Source organism: Pungitius pungitius, chromosome 2 (assembly GCF_949316345.1).
Source record: "Pungitius pungitius chromosome 2, fPunPun2.1, whole genome shotgun sequence".
NCBI classification, from domain to species: Eukaryota; Metazoa; Chordata; class Actinopteri; order Perciformes; family Gasterosteidae; genus Pungitius; species Pungitius pungitius.
The window spans coordinates 18,251,838-18,274,443 of NC_084901.1; the positions used below are offsets into that span (position 1 = coordinate 18,251,838).

Here is a 22,606-nt window from a genome sequence, read left to right on the forward strand (position 1 = left end):
TTGATTTCTGTCAAAAATCCATCTGGAAACATATTAGGCATAATGTGTTGAAAAGAAAGCATCAATAATATCAGTTCTACACAAATACACTAGTTGTTGTTTTTTCAGAAGAATTATGTCTCAACCTATTTTTATGTCAAAGGCAAAAATACAAACACAAAGGGAGAGGGCTGATTAATGGCCTATGGCATGTACCCAACTAGCCAAATCCATTTAGGGACATTGCAGGTCCATTGTATGTGTCACTACCACTATAATCAATCCTCCAATTTGTTTTAGGAGTAAGTTACTGTGCCTATGATGAGTTCTGTTATTTCTGTTTGACCTTTAATAAAACACATAATCTTGATCCTCTGTTTTGTTCATTATCGGTTACCTTTTGAAATGCATTTTTCATGTATGTCTTGAATTGTAAACAAATATGTTTGGAAATAAATGTATTTTTCGCCTGAAATCATATTAAACTACGTGAAGGGAATCATGTTTTGCTGCTTCAGTAAATCGTATGAGGTATTTAGGGCTCACTGCTGTTGAGAAGAAGCTTTTATTCTGAAAACATTCACACCGGAAACTTAGTTGTCGTTAGCGGAAGCCAGATCGTTAGCTTCAGGAAATCGGTTGGGGGAAAAAAGGCTTTCCTTTCTGCTGTCGAACCTCCACAGCACCGAGTCAAACGCACATTGGAGCAGCAACAGACTGTTACCAATGGACCCTCGGACTACGATATTGCATCTGCGGTGTGTCCGTGGATAGTGCGCCCGGGTTCCTAGGTGCCGGGCCGGAACCAGAACTAGGCCCGGACGGACGGACATAACCCGTGCTGCGTTTTGCGACACCGGCGGACTGGTGTGTGTGCGTGTTTGTGCAGGAACTGGCATGTTGTTTCTAAGGAACGTTTAGAGTGTTTTGTCGGGACTTGCTGCCTGTAGCGAGACAGCGAGTCTTTGAGTGAGTCCCCGGCACTTGTGGTTTTATCAGATTTGGATGTAACGTCTCGGGGCTTGAGCATGGGACAGCGCGAGACGGAATTTAGCAAAACGCGAGCTAGCGTCAAGGCGAGCTAACGCCAGAGTTAACGTCCAGGAACATCAACTTTTACTCGTTAACGAGCGAGGCAACGAACGAAAAAGCAACGAGTATAAGCGATACTCCTGGGTTTCTGTGAATGAAGAGGACCTATTTTATATCGCTAAACATTCGCCAGTTGGCTTTTTGAAGGGCCTGGTAGATGTTTCTGGGGCGAGTATAGCAGCGTAGCTAAGTCGTTAGCTGCTAAGTTAGCTTGCCGCACCAATGAAAGAATACAAAGTGGTCGTGCTGGGCAGCGGCGGTGTGGGCAAATCCGCGCTGACCGTCCAGTTTGTCACCGGCACCTTCATCGAGAAATACGACCCGACCATCGAGGACTTTTACCGAAAGGAGATCGAGGTGGACTCCTCGCCCTCCGTGTTGGAAATCCTCGACACGGCGGGGACGGAGCAGTTCGCCTCCATGAGAGATCTGTACATAAAGAACGGACAGGGGTTCATCTTGGTCTACAGCCTGGTCAACCAGCAGTCATTCCAGGTACCCGATGTCACCTCACACACACTCGCACCTTTTAAACCACACGCACTAACATGTTGCGAGGTCGGTGGTTAATCGCAGCAATTTAAACCTGTAACGAGGTGTGACTCATAATTGTCTAATTGCAGAGCCATGCAGCATTCAAACGTCGCTTCATTATTAAAATGAATACTCCATATCAAGCTACTCCGTTTATAGGCAGCTTTATTAGACATCACAACAACATGCAATTAAGGAGCTATTGTGTTAATAATTCCAAGTATCAAACTGCCGTAAACAAGCAAGCATATTAAAATTGTTCCTGGTTAGAATCTGCGATTTGTGTGGTATTAACGCAACTTTACTATTCAGCCAAAATGGGGTCAACCGATAAGTCAAAAGATTGAACTGCTGCAAACCACATAGTATATATGTTTTGTAAAGACTAATACTTGTTATGTAGGAGAGTTACATGGGAACATTTCACCAGAAGTGTCCTAGTCTATACCAGATACACATTTTATGTAACTTAATGCTGTTCTAATTCTCATTTTATACTGTTTGCAGGTCAAATATAATAATACAGTACCTGTGTATTTTCTATTAAATGGAAAAGATGTAATGCCAAAGATTACACTAACTATGGAGAGGATCATGTGGAATATTTATTAGTTGACTAAAATATTACTTTTAATGTTTCTCAATCATACAAAATTTTAATTCAGTGTCTGCATTTTGTGGTTTTCTGTCTTGGTGTATTGACAATTTGTCTTTTTTTTCCCCAATAAGAAAACACTTGTATCTTCTCCCTTTGCATCTTTCAGGACATCAGACCAATGCGAGACCAAATAGTTCGAGTGAAGCGGTTCGAGAAGGTGCCGTTGATCCTGGTTGGGAACAAAGTCGACCTGGAATCTGAGCGCGAGGTGGCCGGGTCAGATGGACGAGCTCTGGCTCAGGAGTGGGGCTGCCCTTTCATCGAAACTTCAGCAAAGAGCAAGACGATGGTGGACGAGCTGTTTGCTGAGATCGTCCGACAGATGAATTATTCCACACTGCCAGAGAAGCAGGAACAGTGCTGCACAGCCTGTGTGGTACAGTGAGAAAGAGGTACAAGCACTTGCATGGACATCCTCTTTTGTATGCTTGCATTCACATACAGGCTGACCCAAAGAGCTCAGGAGCACAGCACAGTTGGCGGTTCACTCATTTTCAAAATGTGATAAAATGTCCCCGTAACGAAGAATGGTTCACACACTGGGGAGAAATGTGACGAACAGATGACTGAGGCGATTCGGTGAAGTGGGAGGGAGAAGAGAGGTCCCTTTGGAAGTGAGAAAGAGGAGTGGGCAGTGCCGCTTCATGCAAATGTGTTTTCTTTGCTTGTTATTATAAAAGTATGTGGCTTGAAGAACACAGCTAAGCGCCGTATAGACTAACAGACAGCGCTGCAAACCTAGCCGGGGACGGAAAGTGTGACATCCTGAAAAAGAAATGATGTTCCAAAACAGGAAGTAAATTTTAGATTCTGTGAGAGGTGTTGCCACTTTTACACACACAGCTGCACACTGACAATGCCAGTTTTAACCATTTCAACATGTTTTATTAATAAGCATTTTTTTTGGCTTTTCTCTCCTTTTTATTTTTAGATTCATGATTTGTCTGGATCACCGCAAGGATTTTGATGAAACGTGGGACAAACTAATCAAAACTTACCGCAGCAGGTAGAGTTCCTGTTCAGTCTGGTTTCTGACCCAGCATCTGACAGGAAAGACGTCTGACCTATTTTTGATATCATAACTGTTAGAAGACGTTTCTGCTGCAACCTCAACGGCCTTTTCGATGCTCCAGGATTGAGTCAGACTGACGGACTTATAATGAGCGAGAACGGCCATTGGTGAATTTCAGTCTTTTGTTTTGTCTCATTTTAGCCGGATTGTATACCGGAAATAATAAGCAGGAGTGTTTGAGGTCCCAGCTTCTTTTTAAAGCTGCTTTAATCACTATTATATACTTTTACTTGTATTGTGTCTCAAGTTTGGAATCAGACAGTATTTCATCATAATGAAACTTTTTAATTTTAAGCATGCACACTTTGACCAGTTTGCTGCTGGTTTTATTTTGAGGAGGTGTCTATTGAAATTACTCAACCTGACACAAACAACAACAACCGCAGCAGCAGCATATGCAATGAGTTTTTTTAGCTTTAGAAAAATTAGATGGGATCTAGGTGTGGATTAAACCTATAAAATCAAGAATTTTCCCTTTTTAAATTATCAGTAACCTGAAGCAGCTAAACTCGTCTGAAAACGTGCATGCTCAAAATTGAAATGTTTGACCAAGTCAACTTGAAGTGATAAGAAAGAGCCATATTTTTGTTTTTAGCCTGAATTCATTCAAAGTCTCTATACGGCATGAATCACGTGGACGCAGGTCTTCCATTTTTCCCGAGGAGTTTGTGGGAGATGATTTTGGAACGCCCAAAGGAAGCTCACAGTGCAGATTTGTGTTTTACTACATGACGTTTTTGGCTTTAAATTCTGGAGACGCCGATTTCTTGTCATCAATGAACTCGCAGCAATGTGGATTGGTAAAGGTTCTGGCACAGTTAATCAGATTTAACTTTGTAATTTTATTTTTCTTATAGTAACATATTTATTAAAAACTAACGACATGGGTAGCCAGTTTTAAACTTTTAAACTACTAGTTTTTGCTTTTTGTGTCTTTTCAGGATATCTGGTACATTGTTTTGTTTCTGAAGCTGAGCATTTAACAGAGCCTTAAATATTTTCTGTTGCACCCAGGTCTCCTGTTTTGTTTTTCTTTTTTTCTTCTCAAAGATATAAACATCTGTCGTCATTTGGTAATAAACCTGCTGGTCTTTCTGCTTTTGTTATTGTGCACAGATGGAGGATTAGCTTTTAAAAATAAGTTACATTAATATACAATATGGAACTAATATTCAGTCTTAAAACTTTATGCCTTCTGTGCAGAGCATCCAATCTAATTTTTAGGGGAAGAGAAGTGCACCAGCTTCCTCCTTTGAACTAAAGCATCACAAGCCCATATCTATATTTAACTTTAATTGTTCCTCCTGCCCATCCCAAAAAAATCAAAACCAGTCCTTTTCGCAAAAAACGTAGTTTAACGATGGTTTGTCCAAAGTTTATGATCAATTTACAGAGTGTATGAATGAGAGGAACAGCTACAGTGAGCAATAACGTAAAAAAAAATGTTCAATGTAACATATTCTAATCGTTACAAGTTAATATTTTTCTGTCTCGCCCACAGTTCACACCACTTGCTTTGTATGAAAGATCATATATAGTTATCTTGTTTTCTTTGCTGGTAGAAAATGAAATATAGTTTAATTCACAGCATTACTATGTAGAACACTCAGACTTTATTGTGCTCTTTGTGTGAAGCTGCTGGTGCATCCTCCACCGAGCTGGCAGTAGCAGCGGGGTCACCACAGCTCTCCCAAGCGCCTTAAGGGAAGGGGGTTTGGAGGGGGGTGGGGGGGGTCTGATGTTGACTGGCGTCTACTGATTCCTGCTGGGCTCTTTTCTGCCCACGCAACAAGCGTTTCCAGTTGAAAGCACCACAGTGCCACCACTAAGGGAACAAGTGCCCGTGTGTGTCTGAAGGCGAGCGGCTTGTTCCTTCACTCTGTCCTTGTTCGGATCACAGGAAGTATGGAAGGCCGCAGGTGTCATGGAGATTCTCAACTAAATGTAAATTAAATGTTTGATTGTCTCACCTTCAACAGTTTTCATCCGTGATGATTGCGGTCCCTCCGTGTGCAAGTTTAACACAAGTTATTGCGCAATTTGGGAAGTGTGTGAGTCACATTAGTTACTTTACTTAAAATGGCCATGCCCCTGCAGCAGAATGGCATTTTTATCGTCATTATTATTTGTAACGAATCGTTTATTTTTATGATTTTATATTTTTTAGTGATCATGTGTGAGCAGATTGTCATGTTGAAAGTGAACGAGGTCGAACTTGTTGAGTGGGTTAACAGTGGCAGCTTTTCTTTAATAAAGCACACAGGGAAAGGGTGAAGACATAAAGTGTGCTGATATGCAGCAATACAATGTAAAATGTGCGTGAGATTAAAGCAAATCAAAACCAACAAAAAGAAGTTAAATCTCCAAGGGGCTTTTTTCTAATACGCAGTTAATTGAACACCAGATAACAATAACTTGCAGCCCTTTGGTTTTCAAGTGAAAGGAAACTCACAACCAACCAAAGTCAGCCACTTCATATTTGAGTTAGCCTGAAAATCTTGTGAACAGGTTCATGCGAGGCCGCTTATCACCGCAGGCGCATGAGGGGAAGATGGCAGCAGTGATGATGATGATGCTCCCTTGAGCCCAGCTGTCAGTGGCAAGTACAAACTTAACGCCACATGCTGCTCGGATTTGTCCGCTGTATTTTGCGGCTGCGTTTGCTTGTCGTAAGTTGACTTTGAGCAGTTATTAGCCGGCACTTTGACGTGACATTCGCCGTCTCAACTGACGTCGAGGAAATTGATCTGTGAGTAATGTTGGTGGACTTAATCCTGGATCAGTGCAGATTAGTACGGTCACCAGATGTGATTTTCTTTTCCCATGTTGGTCATCTCAAGCACTATGTCTACCAGCAGCTTTGTCTTTGGTCCAGTCTTCTCCTTTCCAAACAGAAACTTTAACGGGGAGATGTTTGTAGATACAGCATTTCAAACTTTGTACCTCCTCTCTTAACTCAACGTGGACAGAGGGTTCGGAATCATTGGTAGAAATGCCGTGAATCAGAATAATAATCAGCTTCTGGTTGTTTCAAAGTGGTCAGATCAAGTGTGACATTATTCTTGCTACAGAGCAGCTCAATTGACAACATCATCAAAGATATATTCATATATTCATTTTAGGATCTGCTGGTTGCAGAAAGGAATACTTGAGTATTACCTCATCGACTTAATACGTGGGCATATCAGGGGACATTTTAACATGTTTTAACTGCAAATAAGTGCTATCTCTATTTCATGCAAAGCTGTGCAGCTCACAGAACTCAAACTAGTATTTTTCCACTGAAGCGGTTACAGCTCCGGGCCTCGAGGGGGCGGCGTCACAGCGAACGGCCGCGCGTGTGCTTACACGGGCATGGCTGTGACGTCACATGCCCGATGCGGAAGTAGCAGTCGGTTCCGCGGCTGTGGGACGAGGGATGAGACGTGAGGAAAAAGCGACGAAGTACACACACACACACACACTGCCTGCAAAACCGTTTTTATTTGAGAAGTCATGAGGACGGTGTTCGTAACCGTCGGCACCACGAGCTTCGATGAGCTCATCAGAAGCATCACGTGTCCGCAGAACGTGCAGGTGAGTAAAGTCTGTAGAGCAAGCAGAGCAAAATGCACAACAATTTGCTTCTGAAATGTATGTACAAGCATGAATTAGCATATGCATCATATGCTCAAGTTAAGTACAATGACCTATCATAACAGTTATTGACATAACGTGAATGCCTTATTTTGTGAACTTTTAAAAAGCTTTATAATAAGTTATTTGTATTCTACTGGCAGGCTTTAAAGGCTCGAGGATATGAGCGGCTGGTTCTTCAGACTGGAAGAGGATCTATTATTCCAGCGGCTGACAGCTGTCCAGATGTCAGACTGGAGGCCTATCAATTTAAAGACTCTATAGCAGAAGACATCAAGCAGGCTGACCTCGTCATCAGCCATGCAGGTTAGTAAAATATAACACAAAACCTTGTTCCATAAGCTGAACTACTGTCTGACAGGTTCAGTTTGTTTAAAAAAAGACAATGTGTGCCTAATAAAAGGATCGGTGAGGACCGGTAGTTTCTAAGTTAATTTCCTGCCGAGAGGTCAAGTACGTCAACGGTGTCCAAACATGAAACACCTTTTTTGTCCTCAGGAGCAGGAAGCTGTTTGGAGGCGCTTGAAGCAGGTAAACCTCTGCTGGTGGTCGTCAATGACAAGCTGATGAACAACCACCAGCTGGAGATGGCCAGACAGCTGCACATGGACTCCCACTTGTTGTACTGCACCTGCAGGTATGTGCCAGTTTGTACGTGTGAAGTTTTTAAGTGAAACAAAAATAATAAGCCTATTTTTCTTTTTTTTATGTTTAATATTTCAGCACCCTGACAGAAACCCTGAGGACGATGGATCTCTCTGTTCTCCAGCCCTTCTTGCCCGGACAGCCCAAGAATTTTGCGAATTTCCTCGACAAAGCCCTCGGTATTTAGAGATACTTTCAATTTCTTTGTTGTTTATCTGTTAAGCTGATGCTTGATGGTTTTTTAGAATATTATGTCTTAATAGATCATGATATTTCTTCATTGTAAAATGTACAGCACATCTGACACTATTTTCGTATGCAACAATAATAATCTATTATTTCAAATCATGTGTCCTGTGAATTACTTGTATATTCTAGATTTAGTTTATATATATATATATATTATTGTTTTCCACCTCATCACAGAGAGGATGTTTGTACCTGTTCTTGCCTCTAAGGTGACACTACCAGCACATAAACCCCAACTTCTTCCAGTCCAAACTGGAAAGAACACATGCAGAGAGTTGGTAGCTTTTTGTTTGCTTTGTTTTTAGCCATTTTTAAGGGTGGTTGTTGAAGTTCTAGGTAGAATCTAACTTTATGTGCCATGACTACCTTTTTTTCCCTCTCAAGTCTACTCCCAATCTGTTGAAAAGCAGGAGCACCAAGCTTTAGTAAGTAGGCTGAATAAGAGGGTATTCAACGTCACAGCCTGCAGAAAATGGGTAAATATTGTATATACGTGACCATGTACATGATCACTGCTGATTCATCCTTTCTTCAGTCACAATTTCTTCACATAGGGAGGTTTTGTTCAACAGGAAATGATGGGTTAAAGACAGCATGTCTTGTTTGGCTTCTCAAAGTCTGTGATGAGTCAGAGCTGGAAACGTCTTTTGATGCACGTTCTACTACTGAGGCAGAATGTTTTGGCATCAGCTTTACTGACTGGATTTGTTGACCAGATTAAAATACCTGTTAATGCGGCTGGTAGAACAGGTTAACAGCCCGGTTGCTCCAGCATTTAATAATGATACAGTATGGTGTTAATTTACAGATTCCCTGAGATGACGATTGGATGTCAGGCAGCTTGATAAAGACTTGATAATAATACAATAATGTATCACATCCCTGTTGTACAAGGAAAAACAAAGTAGTGTACTTCCTTCTTAGGAAAGTCCCTTCTGTTTTGTTTCTTGGAGAATTCCGTTGCACCAAGTGAGGCATGGGCGGCTCTCAGAGTCCGGATACACCAGCCAGCTGAAACTTTGTATTTCAAAAGAGGCATGGCAGAACCACCTCACTGAAACGCCATTATGCTTGGATGTTGATTCTGAAAGGTCAGCATTATAATTTAAGTCTGACCAGGGTTGTGAAAAATTATTAAATTGGCTCAGGCACAATAATAAGAATTTGTAATCTCTTGGCAGTTTCTAGGATTCACATGATGTCAATATCTCTTTTGAATATTGTAGATCTAAAACAATAATTAACGACTATTTTTCATAATCAATTACACGTTTTCAGTTTCTCAAATGTGACGATTTAATTTTTAAAACTAATCCCCCACTGAGAAACAGTATTGCAGTTCTGCTTTTGGTGTTTTCCCCTTAATCAATTAGAACAGTGGCTAAGTGGTTTAGACTGGTTCTGCCTGCCGCTCCATATGATTCACATGATGTTTGTGCAAACTGCATGTTGATCTAATAGAAATGGACAATCGAGACCAGTGTCACTTGTTTTCCCCACAGCTTCTCTGTCCGCTTTATTTTTACTGGTTTGTTCTGTTTGGAACATTAGGGAAGTCAATATGAAGCTTTACACATTAATCAGTATAAGACTAAATATTGATCTCAACACAAACTGATCGACTAGATATGTTTTCATTTCCACTTTCATTTCCACAGTACAGAGCGTAACCTCAAAATAAAAGGAAATTTCTTAAGATTGAGGAACTACATTAAAATAAAGAAAAAAATAATGTACGCTTTTCTTCAGCCGCAGTTGGTAAGAAAAGTAAAAAAAAACACAGAAGAGAGTTCTCAGAGAGAACTATTTGATTTTGAACCAATTGAATGCCGAAATGTCTGATAGAGAACAAACATCCCATTCATTAAGACGAGACAAGACTCAATAAGTCCACACAAAAAGTAACTAATCGTGTCAAAGCAAGCAGGGATGTAGTGGTCAGCTGTGGACATCTCAGTTAATCAATGCTTGTTGTGTTTACTTCAGGACGCAAACATGAATGATACTTGTTGTCTTTGCCTTTGTGACCTTGTAAAATCTTGATGTATGACAGCAGGATGGTTGAGATTAAACCTTCCTATGTTAAACTAGCATCAGTCATCTAAGATTTATCATCAGTCATCTAAGATATGCTTTATTTACAATCAAGCACCGTGTAAGTTGTTGTGAAATTCTTTCTTTAATGTAAGATGGGTAAAAGTAGACCATATGCCATAACATTGCTATAACATAGTACAGTGTTTATTATGTGATACTGAAGGATATTTATTAAACCTAAAGTATAGAATTCATTGTGTTGTAGAGTTCTTAAGTGAAAGTAGCAGGGCTCACCCCCACCCTAAAACACAAACCCCCCCGAAAAGACCAACACACGTGTGACTTATGTGGTGAAGTCATGCCTTCAGATACAAACTGTGTCTGACCCAGCCAGCAGGATTACACGGATGATTTTACACTCCGTGATGCAGATTTCATGGCCTTTCTGGGTTCGACCACTTGTATCCTAATAATCAAAATGAACACAACTCTGCTTCGTGAGACCACATTTCCCCAAATGTAAAGGACAAGTATATTGTAGCAAAGAAAACTGACATTAAAAGGAGTAAATCTATTCTCTGAAGTTGTCAGTGTGCCCATATGTGGGTGTGTGAGGGGGGGGGGGGGTTCTTCGGCTCTGTTCGTGGTTGTTTGCAGATGTTCATTAGCATTTTGGAATATCACCCTCCGCGAGGCTCCGCCCACCCCGTGCTCCGATTGGTCCGCGCTGTTACCGGAGCTCCTCGGCTGCGCTGCGGGAAGGTTTTCCTCCGCTCTCTCCCGGTCTCAGTCTCCCGGCGAGAGGCGGACTGACTGCGGCCAGAGGCAGCCCTGCTCGCCCACACCCCCCCCCCCCCTTTTTTTTAGCTTAGCTTGGAGGGCAACCGAGAGAAGACGAAGAGCCGCATCCATGCAATAACTCACTTTTGTTTTTTGTAAAATGATCATCTGTAGGAGTAAAATGGAGTACCCCCTGAGAAGCCAGCGCCAGCGAGTCCATAAACAGGTAACGTTAGTGGGGTTAAAGCCGAGGGAGGACAAAGCTGTTAGACAGTGGTGGTAGTTTTAACAGTTAAAGCTAGCGGCTAGCTTGAGAACCGTTCATTCATTTGCTGAACGGATTAACGTCATTTTATGTCACAGAGCATGTCTCATTTGTCAGGTTTGCTGGCTTATTTCAGTTTTTTTTGTTGTTGTTGCTTTGAACGACACGTTTGGGCAGCTAACATCAGATGATGTAAAGATGTCCGTTTTCAGTTTTTCTTTTAAATCTCAGAACTTTTCAACTTGTCCAGCAGTAACGTTTCGTTCACTAACGTTACAGTGGCTGTAAGTTAGCTTGCACGCGACGCCGTACCTCAAACTTCTGACCCCGCGAGCTAACTCGGCCTAACGGTCGATCGCGCGATCATAGCTGCAGTTAAATCCCTTCTGTTAAAAAAAATGCCGTACGACTAGTTTTCATTCATTTTAATTCAGATCTCTGACACACTTTGTAGTTTCACCCCCCCCCCCCCTCCCCCGGCCGTTGAAATGTCACGTTAAAGCTCGCAGCGTTTCCTCCACGGTTCTTTAAACCGACGTTGGGGAAAGTAAACGTAACGTTACATTTAACGTGCTAATATGAAGAAAAATGAGCCGTTGGCTGTCAGTCGCGTGAACGCGTTCACTGTGATTTAAAGCCTCCCAACGCAACGGAGTCTCTCCCTTTGTTGGTTCTCCATTGATGATCTTAATGTTTGCGCTAAGAATCTGCATTTTTTTTTACCGGTGGTTATGCTCGACGTTCACGTCGGTCGTGTCAAACATCAACGTCAAAGTGCAGAAACGGTCGAGGGCTTTGCAGAATGAGGAGAAATCTGTAGGTGACGATGACATCATCTAAGGATTTGGGACGAAAAGTGTCTTGTCAGTTAGGTGGCTGTGAAGTAATGCAGTGCCATTTATTATCCGTGAATCTAATACGAAAATGCTTTTCATCCCAAAACGACACCTGCGGATTGCTTGTTCTTTCTTGCTCCAGGTTGCTTCAAATGTTGGCGACTTTTATTGTGCTGTTTTTTTTTCTTGCTCGCTGAACCGGACTGCCAATCAAAGTTGTTTTTCTCCACTGTCGCTGTTTTTCCCTTTTGCAACAGAAGGGGGGCGCTGTCTCGAGTGCAGTACCAAAAGACGTGTTTGCTGCAGATTAGAGTCCAAAAATGGAGCAAAACAGGGAGGAATGTTTGAGGCATTGGATTCAAAACCCTCTACCCTAGTTTCAACATTTGGGTTTCTTATAACTGTCTCTGTTTTGCTGTTCACATTCACGTGCACACATCACATATAGATAATATTTGATAACGTAATCGCCTTTAATCGGGACAAACATTCCGTATTTGAATTGAGATCTGTTTGTGCAAAGCCAAATAGCCCCGTGAGCATACAGCCGCACTACTTAAAGCACTTCCAATCTTCTGTGGAAATAAACAAGAATTTGGCAGGCATGTCAGCACCGCCCCATTTGAGCACCTGCCTTTTTGTTACGATAACCTGCACGTTCCAGGACTGGTCCCGGAATGAGACGGGTAATAAATATCCTGCTTATCAGTGGAGGTCCCTTTGTGTATGCATTGCCCCCCCTACACACCCCTGTTCTCCCCACCTGCCGTGTTCTTTGACAGGTTCCGTCACTCTACTGTGTGTGTGTGTGTGTGCATGGCTTTCTTTTATTCTTTCTTTTATTTATTTATTTTTTTCATCCTGCAGGACAGGGTTTTGTTTGTCTTGGATATGTTTTATGTGCTGTCCTGCCCAGCAGCTCGTTTCCTCCCCTCATCTCCTCCCCTCTCCAAACATCTTTGTGCTGCAGCTGGTTTGTTTTGCACTGCTGGCTGAGTTCATGTTGCAGGGCCAAAACCGGCCCTGGCTGCTTGTGTTTCTGGTGATTTGGGCAGCAGGGGGGCGGGTTTAATGCCACCAATGACCCAGGCGCATGATAAGGACGGACCCCTTCCAGGCTCAAACGGAATGCAGATTGAATGTCCTTCTCCCCCGCCCCCCCCCAGCCCATGAGCACCACGTCTCCTCTCACGCTGACACATTCACCATTGCTAGGCAGACTGCTGGCATTAAAGTTCTTCTTCCTTATGTGCAGTCTCAGTCATTTATTTTCCCTCACTGTTGTTTTGTTTGGTAGCCTGCTGTCAGTGTCTTTGTCTCCGTTTACCTTTCCTCCCCTCACTTACGTCATCCCTGTTTTTCATTTCATCCCTGCCTCTCGCTCCTCTCTGATCAATAAACCAATGACCTGGTAGGAAGGGATGGTTGTTTTCATTTTATCTCAAATCTTCATTTTTGAATTTCTACCTGCAGAAGGCCCTAAGATTTTTTTTTTTTTCCTATTTCATGCAGCCAAACCAAAGTTTGACGTCATCTTGCCATTCGAATACAGGAGTGCTCAAATATCAACACTACCATCCCACCCTCAACCCTTTATCGATAGGTAATAAGGGTCTATGGTGCTGTACGCAGGACGAATACCTTTGTGTGCACAAATCCTGCATCTCTCATGCTGTTTGCATTTATTGCGTAGTTGCTCAAATGTTGATGTGTGGCTTTCGCTTCATACATCAACCCGCACACACTTGTTAACTTTTTTTCTTTTTCGTGTGGGTGGACAATAAGGAGCATATCGCCTTGCACTGCTGTGTGCAGAGTTTGTGGCCTGTTTTCAGACACTAAAGCAGTGTGGATGGGTGACTGGACACCGGTTCAACAAAAGCTGTCCGTCTCAACCCTCCTAGTGTGTAAAAATCAGGATTCGATTGATCTAGGAAATGCTTTTTTTAATCATGTAGGATGCATCACTTGTGAGGGGATATTTGAAAAGGCCTGATTCCAGATGGAGCCGACCTCTTTCACAATGAGGGAAGTTTTAAAAATGTTCGCTGAACACTGTCACAACCTTACCGTGTATTGTTTTTAACTGCATGACTGGCATCATTTTAATTTTGCTTTCAGGGTAGCAGATGTCAGCAGACTGTATTGCAGTCAGAACTGTGTGGTGCATTTCCTGCTGTGCGACTGCTTCCATCAGCTGTAGTTCCTGTTTCACTTTGACTTTTGTAGAATTTGTCCAGACATGTTGACTAAATTTCACAAAACAAAAATTTCCCCTTTTGATTGCTTGATGTCTCCTGCGTCTGTAAGTGCTGTCACTTGTTTTACTGTCCTTGTCTCCGCTGTGGATTCGATAGAGAAGAAAGACCAAATTGAATGGTCGTTGCTGTGTTCTCAGGTTGTGCATCTGGGGACATTTCAGTGTTGGTCATCAGGCCGCGCGGCCCACTGAGTCCCAGTGTGGACAATGCAGTCTCTCACTCGGTCCCGTGTGGAGTGCGGGATCGCTCAATGAAACGCAAGTCATTTCGGCTTAAGCTGTTGCCAACGGTAACCTTTCACCGGATTCATTTACATGAAGAAATCATGTTTTTTTTGACGTTCTGAGCAACAACTGGAGCAGGTCAAAGAGTTATTGCATCGCCAGGTCGCGATGTTCCACTGCGATAGGGTTGTGTGCGGCGGTCTCGGTGGGATCTTCTATGTCTGGTTTTTCCTCAGCACATTTTTCATACGATGTCTGTCTTTGGGACATCTGCTACAGGTCTTAATCCGAGAGATGTATTTAGTTTTTTAGTTTTGAATGTCTGCTGCGCAATTTTTGATTTCATTTTGCAAATTACAAAAATATCAAACTGATATTGAAGAGCCTACATAGGCTGGTTGATTTCATTGGCACAGTGTTCGCTTTTTGTCACAAATGTAAGTACATAAATAATAAATAAAAAGTATAATACAAATAAAATCATGTACCCGATTCATCTTGGTCCCCGTTGGCCTTTCCTAATTCATTGATGTTTCAATCGTAGCTTATCCAATGGACTGTAAAGAGAAAGCTAAATGGTCTCCCTTCATAACTGCTCAGCGATTTGAACTTGAAGCTCGCTGTCTGCATTGTTGAGTAATCCCTGAAATGCTCGTTACTCTCCGTGACCCCCAACGGTGATGGAGCAGTAACCTAGATTCTGCAGCTCGGCATGATGGTGGGTAGCTCTTGGGTTTGCTGGGAGATACTTCCATGAATGTGCTCTTGAGGTCTTTGATTGGCAGGCACTTGTGTGCTCCACGGATCCTGCGGCCTATTTCTCATGTCTGTTGACAGACAACAGCGTCTCCGTCTCGTAGCCCACTAACTTCACTTTTTCTGCAGTTTTGTCTTTCTCTCTGTAACATGTGGTTCCTATTTGTGTTGAATAAATTATTGGAATTTAAACTAAATTACTTCTTTATTTAACCCGTGGTATGCCAACACGTCTTTCCAGTCCTGAGCGTATATAGGTCAATAGGCGGAGCCTCGAGCAGGATCAGAAGTAAAGCCTCGTCCACTACAGACAGAAGTGAAATACCACAAGGAGCTATCGGCCACATAAACATGGGGATGAGTGTCAGAGGGCTGTACGCAGTCCTCGATCGCTCCATCCATCCCAAATAATCCTAGACGGCCTTTTGTTTTAAAAGTCCTTGCCAACTTAGGCGTCGTTCAAATTTGCCCTCGATGCGCTCTGAGCACAAAGGTTTCACGTGCGGGGGGGCGGGGGGGGGGACTCACACCTAGAGCCCATCGTGTACCGGTGAGAGGGGAAATCAATGGCTGTGTGTATGAGGGCAGCTTCTACTCTCCACATGGCTCTGTTGCTCTTGGCCTCCAGTTGCACCAATGTTTGTATCTTCGGTCTCAGCCAACTCTACGCTGCCTCAGGTTCCCTCTTCAGGGCCTCTTAAGCCCAACATTTAGCTGCTTCTTCATCATCCGCTTGGTCCTTCAGGGCCGTCCCACCACAGGATTCCGCTTGTTTTAAAGGCATAAAGAATAATGTAAGGAACTCGCTCACTCGCCACTGTCATCACAGCATGGAGGCTGCTTTAATGTGAGTAACATGACGCCAAAGCAGGAGTCTGAGCCCGTCCTCACGTGGTGTGGACACCCAAGTCCGACCTCTCTTCAGCCAACTGCTTTGACTACCAAATGAGTTCTCAAAATTCAAAGGACAGTCGGCCTTCGTTCCTCGTTTTTGTATTGACGCGTGTGCTGATTTTCCAATCTCAAGATTAAACACATCATCATTTTATAAGAACTACAAGAGATTTATCACTGTCACTTTTAAGTACTTTGTCACAATATAAGTCCGCGACCACTAGTTTAGTTTCCTTATCAATCGATGGATGGCTTATTTTCTTGATTAACTCTTCCAAACGCTTCATTTGTCCAAACAACTAAATATATTAAACAATACAAAGAAAAACATCAAATAATCACATTTTATTGACTGGAACCGGCCCATTTGGGGGAATTTTTGCTTGAATGGTTAATAAATACATTTTTTTTTTCTCCATAAAACTTTTTGTGCCTGGACAAATTTGGTTGACTTCAAGTTCTCCTTCCAGCTCTGATGGCTTCCGCCTCAGCGCCGTACGTGTAAAGCATCCTCCGGCTGCGCTGCCGCTCTGTTTCCCCCCCTCAGAAGCCGACCTCTCCTCTCTGTCCCCAGGTGATGGTGAACGGCGAGAACGAGCGCGTGTCGCGGCTGTTCATGAAGGCTGTGGTCAGCAGGGGCGGCGTGGACGCCGTGTCCCAGCAGATGGCCTCTCACCCGCGATACTTGGAGAGCTTCCTGCGCACCCAGCACTACATCCTGCACATGGACGGCCCCCTGCCGCTGCCGTACCGCCATTACATCGCCATCATGGTTAGTGAGCAGGCTTTGTTTGCTGTGCGTGGAGCTTAGGGAACACCATTCCTTGCCGGGGATCACACTTGTTTCATTCAAATTAAAGAATAACGACCACTAATTGAGTTAATGCTTTTCTCCCAAATGTTTATTTTTTCGGCTCAACGTTCTCCTCCCGTTTTTTCTTTTTCAGGCTGCGGCACGACATCACTGCAACTACCTGGTGTACCTGCACTCGGCCCAGTTTCTGAGGGTGGGCGGCGACCCTCAGTGGCTGCAGGGTTTGGAGGCGGCGCCGCCTCGTCTTCGTCTCCTCGATCACATCAACAAAGTGCTGGCCCACCAACCCTGGCTCACGACCCGCTCACACATCCAGGTACAGCGGCGCCAACGACACACTGGCGAGATAAGAGATGGCGGTAAAGGAAGCGTGACCCTGAGCTCTTGCCTCGGCTCCCTCCAGGCGCTGCTGAAGTCGGGCGAGCAGTGCTGGTCCCTGGCGGAGCTGGTGCAGGCTGTGGTGATCCTGGCCCACTGCCACTCCCTCTGCAGCTTTGTGTTCGGGTGTGACACGGACGCAGACTTCGTCCCGCTCTCCAAATCTCCCAACGGTGTCCCGCCGACCTTCTGCCCCTTCGATGCTGCCAACGGCAACGCCAACGTGCCTCAGTCGCTCGCCACTCCCTCCGAACACATAACTCGACGAAGGGTAACAAATCCGCCTGGTCTTGTCTTTTAGTGTATTTTGCTTGACTTGTTTTTATTTTTAAATGTAACTGGAAATAAAAATTTAAAAAATTTAAATGTTTTATGTGGCACTTTACAATGACTTTATTGCAAATTGAAGATACTCAAATTGCAAAGACAAAAGCAGCTAGTTTACAGAATATTTGGTGTTTTTGTAAGTTAATTTTAAGTCAGAAAGACTTTGGCATGTGGAACTATTTTATCTCGACGTTAATATACAGCACATATTATATTAAATATATAAAATATTTCATAGTTAGATGTAGGCATGTGTTGGCTAGCATTAAATGCAAACTGATACGGAGAAGCCCTTTGTACGTACACGACATGAAAGTCATTTTCTCACACCGATTATTTCTCTGTACAATACTTTGATGGTTTTTTTTTTCTTCCGGCTTTTGCATCGACAGTCTCTGGACTCCAGTTGTGACATGGTGTGTCTCAAAGAGAGGATCCAGAAGTCCCAGGAGGAGCGCGAGAAGAGAGAAGAACGCTTGCTACAGACACAGACACTCCAGCAAACGGGTAACTTTCCGTTAGCAGCTGAAGGCAGATTTTAACAAGATAACACCGCTGCCATCATCCCTCTCACCTCCCGGTTATTCTGCGTGTTACATTAGCGCCGCGTGGTTTCCAAACTGCGATTTCTGACGCTCTCTCTCTCTCTCTCTCTCCGCCTCCCCCGTCGCCGTTTATTTCGTTGCCTCTTTTTTTAGATACGGAGGACGAAGACGAGACGATGTGCTTCACGGACCCGACGCGATTTATCACAGACCCCGACTTGTGCTACCAGGAGTTCGCCCGCAGAGAGGAGGACCACTTCCAAGTGTTTAGAGTTCAGGTGAGACTGAGCAGGAGTATCAACATTTAAAACCATTAGTATGTCGCAGAGAGCAAACAGAGTGCATTATTACAAATGATGGTGAGGACGGAAGTTTCCATATTTACCGATTAGCGTGTGGTAAATACAGCCAGTTTGACTGGAGTTGCTTTTGACGTGTAGTTCTTTAATGTTACTGCATGCAGAGAACACATTGAGTTTAGATCCTGGCTCATGTTTTAAAAGATGTAGGATTATTTAGGGCAACTAAGGTGCTGCTAAACTTTGATATTTTGATTTTGATTTTTAACAGAAATCCAAATTTTGATGAATGTAAGGACGTGGTGTATTGTCTCGGCAGGACTATTCGTGGGAGGACCACGGCTTCTCATTGGTCAATAGGTTGTATTCGGACATCGGGCACCTCTTGGACGACCGGTTTCGGAGCGTGACCACCCTGCCCACGATGCACAGCCCCGACCTGAAGAGGGCCATCTGGAACTACATCCATTGTGTGTTGGGAATACGGTGAGAGCTTCAGCGTCCTCTGTGACTCACGGAAAGGCCTGCTCTTCTTTTGGGTTCAGGAGATGAAGCCCGATTGTTGGTGTTCGCAGGTACGACGATTACGATTACGGGGAAGTGAACCAGTTGCTGGAGCGGGATTTCAAGCTGTACATCAAGGCTGTCGCTTGTTTCCCCGATGCCACCAAAACTCCGGTGTGTCCGCTGAGTCTGGCTCCGCTTAAAGCCTCGGAGCGGGTAAGAAGTCCTTCGCCGATGACTCCCGTCATTCTAAACCCCTTCTTAGCGCTCCGTGTGAATCACGTTTCTTTCCTTCTCTCTCCTCCCCCCCCTCAGATACACGTTAATTTACTAATCATGGAGGCCCGTCTGCAGGCTGAGCTGCTGTACGCTCTGAGAGCCATCACCCAGTACATGATTGCCTAAGTGCTCGGAGAGGCCCGTGGTTCAAACTCTCCGCCGGTACAGAGAGACCCAGAGACGCCGAGGGCGAAGAAACCCGCAGCGCCGACGGCGCATTCGAGGCGCTCAGTGGCTTAGGAGCTGTGCCTCGCGAACGCGCCCGTCTTTTCCTCCGATTCGATGTATTTATACCATAGTGTGCCATGCCCCTCCCTCCTCCTCCTCCTCCTCCTCCTCCTCCTCCTGCAGAGTCCACTCTTCTCGGATCAAACATCTCGGCTCTTAAATGTCACGTGCAATTATTAGAGTTGTTTTGATTTGTACATGTTGTTTCGTGTTTTCAACTGGGCCTGTGAGAGGCAGCTTGGTTGTAGCGGCGTGTTAAGGTGGCCAACACTCAAAGTGTCATCGTCACCTTCGTATTAACTATGCTTTCCCTCCCCAAAGGATATCTTTTAGTACAAGGTGAATGTTCATGGGGGACCAGGTCCTCGGTTATATTTGGGACAATCCTTGTCAGTGTTGGAGGAGGACACAAAGTGGACCGTGAAGGACCACAGTTTTTCTCTCTAATATTTGGTATTAAAGCTGGTCAAGAACAAACACGTCAGTTACACTGCTGGAAGTTATCACATTATAGTTTCTTTTAATAAGCACTTTTTTCAACTTTATATATTTATAATGCAAGGTAGCTCATTAGTAGACATTTTGTGTGTGTGTGTGTGTGTGTGTGTGTGTGTGTGTCTGTCTGAAGCCTTTCTTTGATGTATGACTAAAGTTTTTAGACCGTGTCCTCAAACTTTCAGACTCTACTTTTGTTCTCAACCCCAAATTCCTAAAGTGAAGTAACTTGATCCAGCATATTCCAGTGAATTATTTTTCCAATTGAAGACGCACGCAAGGCTTTTCAAGGTGATGTTGTCCAAACACACAACTTGCATCCAATGACAGCATCTGTAAGTACACTTAAGAGGTAATTTGCCTACAGTGATGATTAAGCTGAGCCATTTGCTTAAGGATTTGTGTGCTTTTTGTATGGATGTGCTTTTAAAAGAGATCAAATCAGAGGCTGATTCTCAGTCTGAAGTCCATTAAAGAAACGCTACAGCAAAGTGATGAATTGGATCGACGAGAAGTGTTGATCTTCACTGCTCAAGAGGTTGAGTTCAGATTTTTGCTCCAAGCTGATTATCAAGTCAAAATCCACGGTACTTTTAGCAAAGCAGAACAATGTGTAAACTAGTTGTCAAAACACTTGTATCTTTTTTTTATTTTTGTAGTTATTGTCAACTATAGAGTACTTTTTTTGTTTTGTTTCCGGGTGTATCGGTAGGACCTGCTTGTTGTGCTGCATTCTGGGTAGACTTAGGTGCGGCAGACTGGTTAGTTAGTAACTACAGGACGTAGAAAAGAAACCAGTGCATATCGAGCATATAAAGCAAAAGCACTGTTAACAGAGGTGCCTTCAGTGCTGCTGAAGTGGAGGGATGTGATCACTGGGGGCTGAATGTGGGGTTTGATGGTTGCTGGGAAACACCCCACACAACAAGTTTAAAACTCGTGGCTTTCCCTGCATGAACGGGAGCGTTTTTTCTTGGTTTTGGTCAGTTATGTTTCTGATAAATATCACGCCTGTGAACACAAACCTTTTGACGCAGATGGATGTTAAAAAAATGTTCAACTTGAGCAGTTTTTATAAAAATGATCTATTAAAAAAAAAAAAAGTGAAAAGGCCAAAAAAATTGTTTTTGGAAAATGTGAAGAATTGTTTTCTATAAAGATGCTCTATGAAAATAACAGTGTTTGGTTTTAATTTCTTCAAAAGGGTACCGTCAACAAACATGCCAGTGCATCTGTTTATTTACTCATTACATAAACCTTTTGTTTCACTTTTAGATTTACCTCACAGGAAGCTGTTTTCAATTCCTGCTGATTTGACCAAAGAAGCAAATAAGTATCATCTTACATCTTTAACAATCTTAACTTAAAGCTCTTTCTGAAACTTTCCGGCCGTTACATTGTTCAGTCAGCTGATGAGATCACGAGATGCAGCTGAGAGAATACAGAAGAAGCTACCAGTGTGAAGTTTGTTAAACCACTTCTTTTTTTTCAACAATAATGATGTCATTACCATATGTGTTAACCAGCCTGTGGCTATTGTACACTTGTTTTTTTGCAATGTAGTTACAGTAGTTTATTACAGGACTCCAGCGGCCTCTAGTGGCAGATGTGCAGAACTGAAGTCTTGTGCAAAGTTAGTTTTATTTTTTTAAGTCAAAGACTGAGACAAAGTAGGTTAAACACTTTTATTGAATTTATTTCTGATTTTCAGAACTGTTGGTCATCTGTGGCTGACTTTACAATTTTTGAAGAAATTGATGGATTGGGGGGGGGATCAAAGACTATAAACATTAATTAAAAATCATGAACATAATTGGCTTATGCACAACTCATTATTCCCTGTCCACCCAATGGAAGAAAAACCCTGGCTTAAAACTAAAATACTGTCTCAAATGGGCCATTTTTAACTTTTAAAAACAAACATACGTGGTCTAACTGCTACTTAAAGAAAACAATTTGAAGATAAGTATTACTTAGAGGGGGAAATACAAGGGAAGTAATAAGACCACACCAACCCAGTAAACTAGAGACATCCAACCAGATGCCCCTCCTTTCACATGATGCAACTTCAAACGTCAATAACATTCCCAACATGTGCACATCAGTTGAGAGGAACCGGGGGAGTTGTTGGATGTACAACTTTCTAAAATAATTAAATGATCTGATTTAAAATAACAACAAAATCATGCAGCTGGTCTTCTGTTTCCAGATCTATTTAACGACCAGTTCAGAGGGGGATTTATATATTTATATAAAAACATGAAAACAAATGGGAGAGAGACTGTTGATCGTGTGCTAATTTCTAACATAACACCATATCAAGATCTGTGTGAGATACAGACAATTCAAAAGGCCTGATATGCAGCCACAGCGTCGCGCCGCACTGCAGGACACGTCAGAAATGACACCTAGCACCATAAGAAAAGTACAAAAAGAAAAGAGTGCTTTATAAAAATCAGACTACAATATTCAGGTAACTACAGTGAAATAATTGAGTTTAAACTGCTGGGATGTTATTTCTGGTCACAAACACGTTGACAGTTATGAACAAAAGTAATTAAATACAAGCACAAAACATACAAACTTAAGGGGGCGGATGACAGAATAAAGTCGATCTTGCTACAGAGTAAAGTCATGCTATAGTGTTTTAAATATTGGCAGTCAAAGTAAAACCCAAGGAGTAGTTTGGTAATGATACACATTGCTGGGGAACGAGGACACGTCTCTAAAAAGGGAGGTCAGATTGTAAGTCCACTCTTTTTAAGACAGAAAATCAAACACACAGACGTGGCGCGATGTTTTTTTTTGTCCATTGTAAC

General features: G+C 43.0%; 3 protein-coding genes across 3 annotated transcripts; all 3 read left to right on the plus strand.

Moving 5' to 3' along the window:
• The first annotated feature begins 561 nt into the window (after nt 1–561).
• rap2c (RAP2C, member of RAS oncogene family) lies at nt 562–4,430 on the plus strand. The gene is made up of 3 exons (XM_037461901.2): nt 562–1,566; nt 2,370–2,655; nt 3,195–4,430. The coding sequence occupies exons 1-2, from the start codon at nt 1,294–1,296 to the stop codon at nt 2,646–2,648; spliced, it is 552 nt and encodes a 183-aa protein (XP_037317798.1). The 5' UTR covers nt 562–1,293; the 3' UTR covers nt 2,649–2,655; nt 3,195–4,430.
• A 2,129-nt stretch (nt 4,431–6,559) lies between these two features.
• Nucleotides 6,560–10,476, plus strand: zgc:92907 (uncharacterized protein LOC436733 homolog). Its single transcript, XM_037461903.2, has 4 exons — nt 6,560–6,911; nt 7,115–7,277; nt 7,470–7,608; nt 7,695–10,476. Exons 1-4 carry the CDS (start codon nt 6,831–6,833, stop codon nt 7,801–7,803), a joined length of 492 nt encoding a protein of 163 aa, XP_037317800.1. The 5' UTR covers nt 6,560–6,830; the 3' UTR covers nt 7,804–10,476.
• A 208-nt stretch (nt 10,477–10,684) lies between these two features.
• Nucleotides 10,685–20,461, plus strand: sesn4 (sestrin 4). Its single transcript, XM_037461900.2, has 9 exons — nt 10,685–10,908; nt 16,493–16,690; nt 16,866–17,048; nt 17,136–17,381; nt 17,830–17,944; nt 18,136–18,260; nt 18,601–18,767; nt 18,857–19,001; nt 19,101–20,461. Exons 1-9 carry the CDS (start codon nt 10,843–10,845, stop codon nt 19,188–19,190), a joined length of 1,335 nt encoding a protein of 444 aa, XP_037317797.1. The 5' UTR covers nt 10,685–10,842; the 3' UTR covers nt 19,191–20,461.
• Nucleotides 20,462–22,606: the final 2,145 nt, after the last annotated feature.

Excerpts from the sequence above, each read along its gene's own strand:
- rap2c (XM_037461901.2), top strand. The coding sequence starts at position 1,294 with ATGAAAGAATACAAAGTGGTCGTGCTGGGCAGCGGCGGTGTGGGCAAA. Across the intron at positions 1,567-2,369 it reads TCAACCAGCAGTCATTCCAG|GACATCAGACCAATGCGAGA; the intron begins GTACCCGATGTC and ends TGCATCTTTCAG.
- zgc:92907 (XM_037461903.2), top strand. The coding sequence starts at position 6,831 with ATGAGGACGGTGTTCGTAACCGTCGGCACCACGAGCTTCGATGAGCTC. Across the intron at positions 6,912-7,114 it reads CGTGTCCGCAGAACGTGCAG|GCTTTAAAGGCTCGAGGATA; the intron begins GTGAGTAAAGTC and ends TTCTACTGGCAG. Across the intron at positions 7,278-7,469 it reads CCTCGTCATCAGCCATGCAG|GAGCAGGAAGCTGTTTGGAG; the intron begins GTTAGTAAAATA and ends TTTTGTCCTCAG.
- sesn4 (XM_037461900.2), top strand. The coding sequence starts at position 10,843 with ATGATCATCTGTAGGAGTAAAATGGAGTACCCCCTGAGAAGCCAGCGC. Across the intron at positions 17,382-17,829 it reads AACACATAACTCGACGAAGG|TCTCTGGACTCCAGTTGTGA; the intron begins GTAACAAATCCG and ends TTGCATCGACAG. Across the intron at positions 18,261-18,600 it reads TCCAAGTGTTTAGAGTTCAG|GACTATTCGTGGGAGGACCA; the intron begins GTGAGACTGAGC and ends TTGTCTCGGCAG.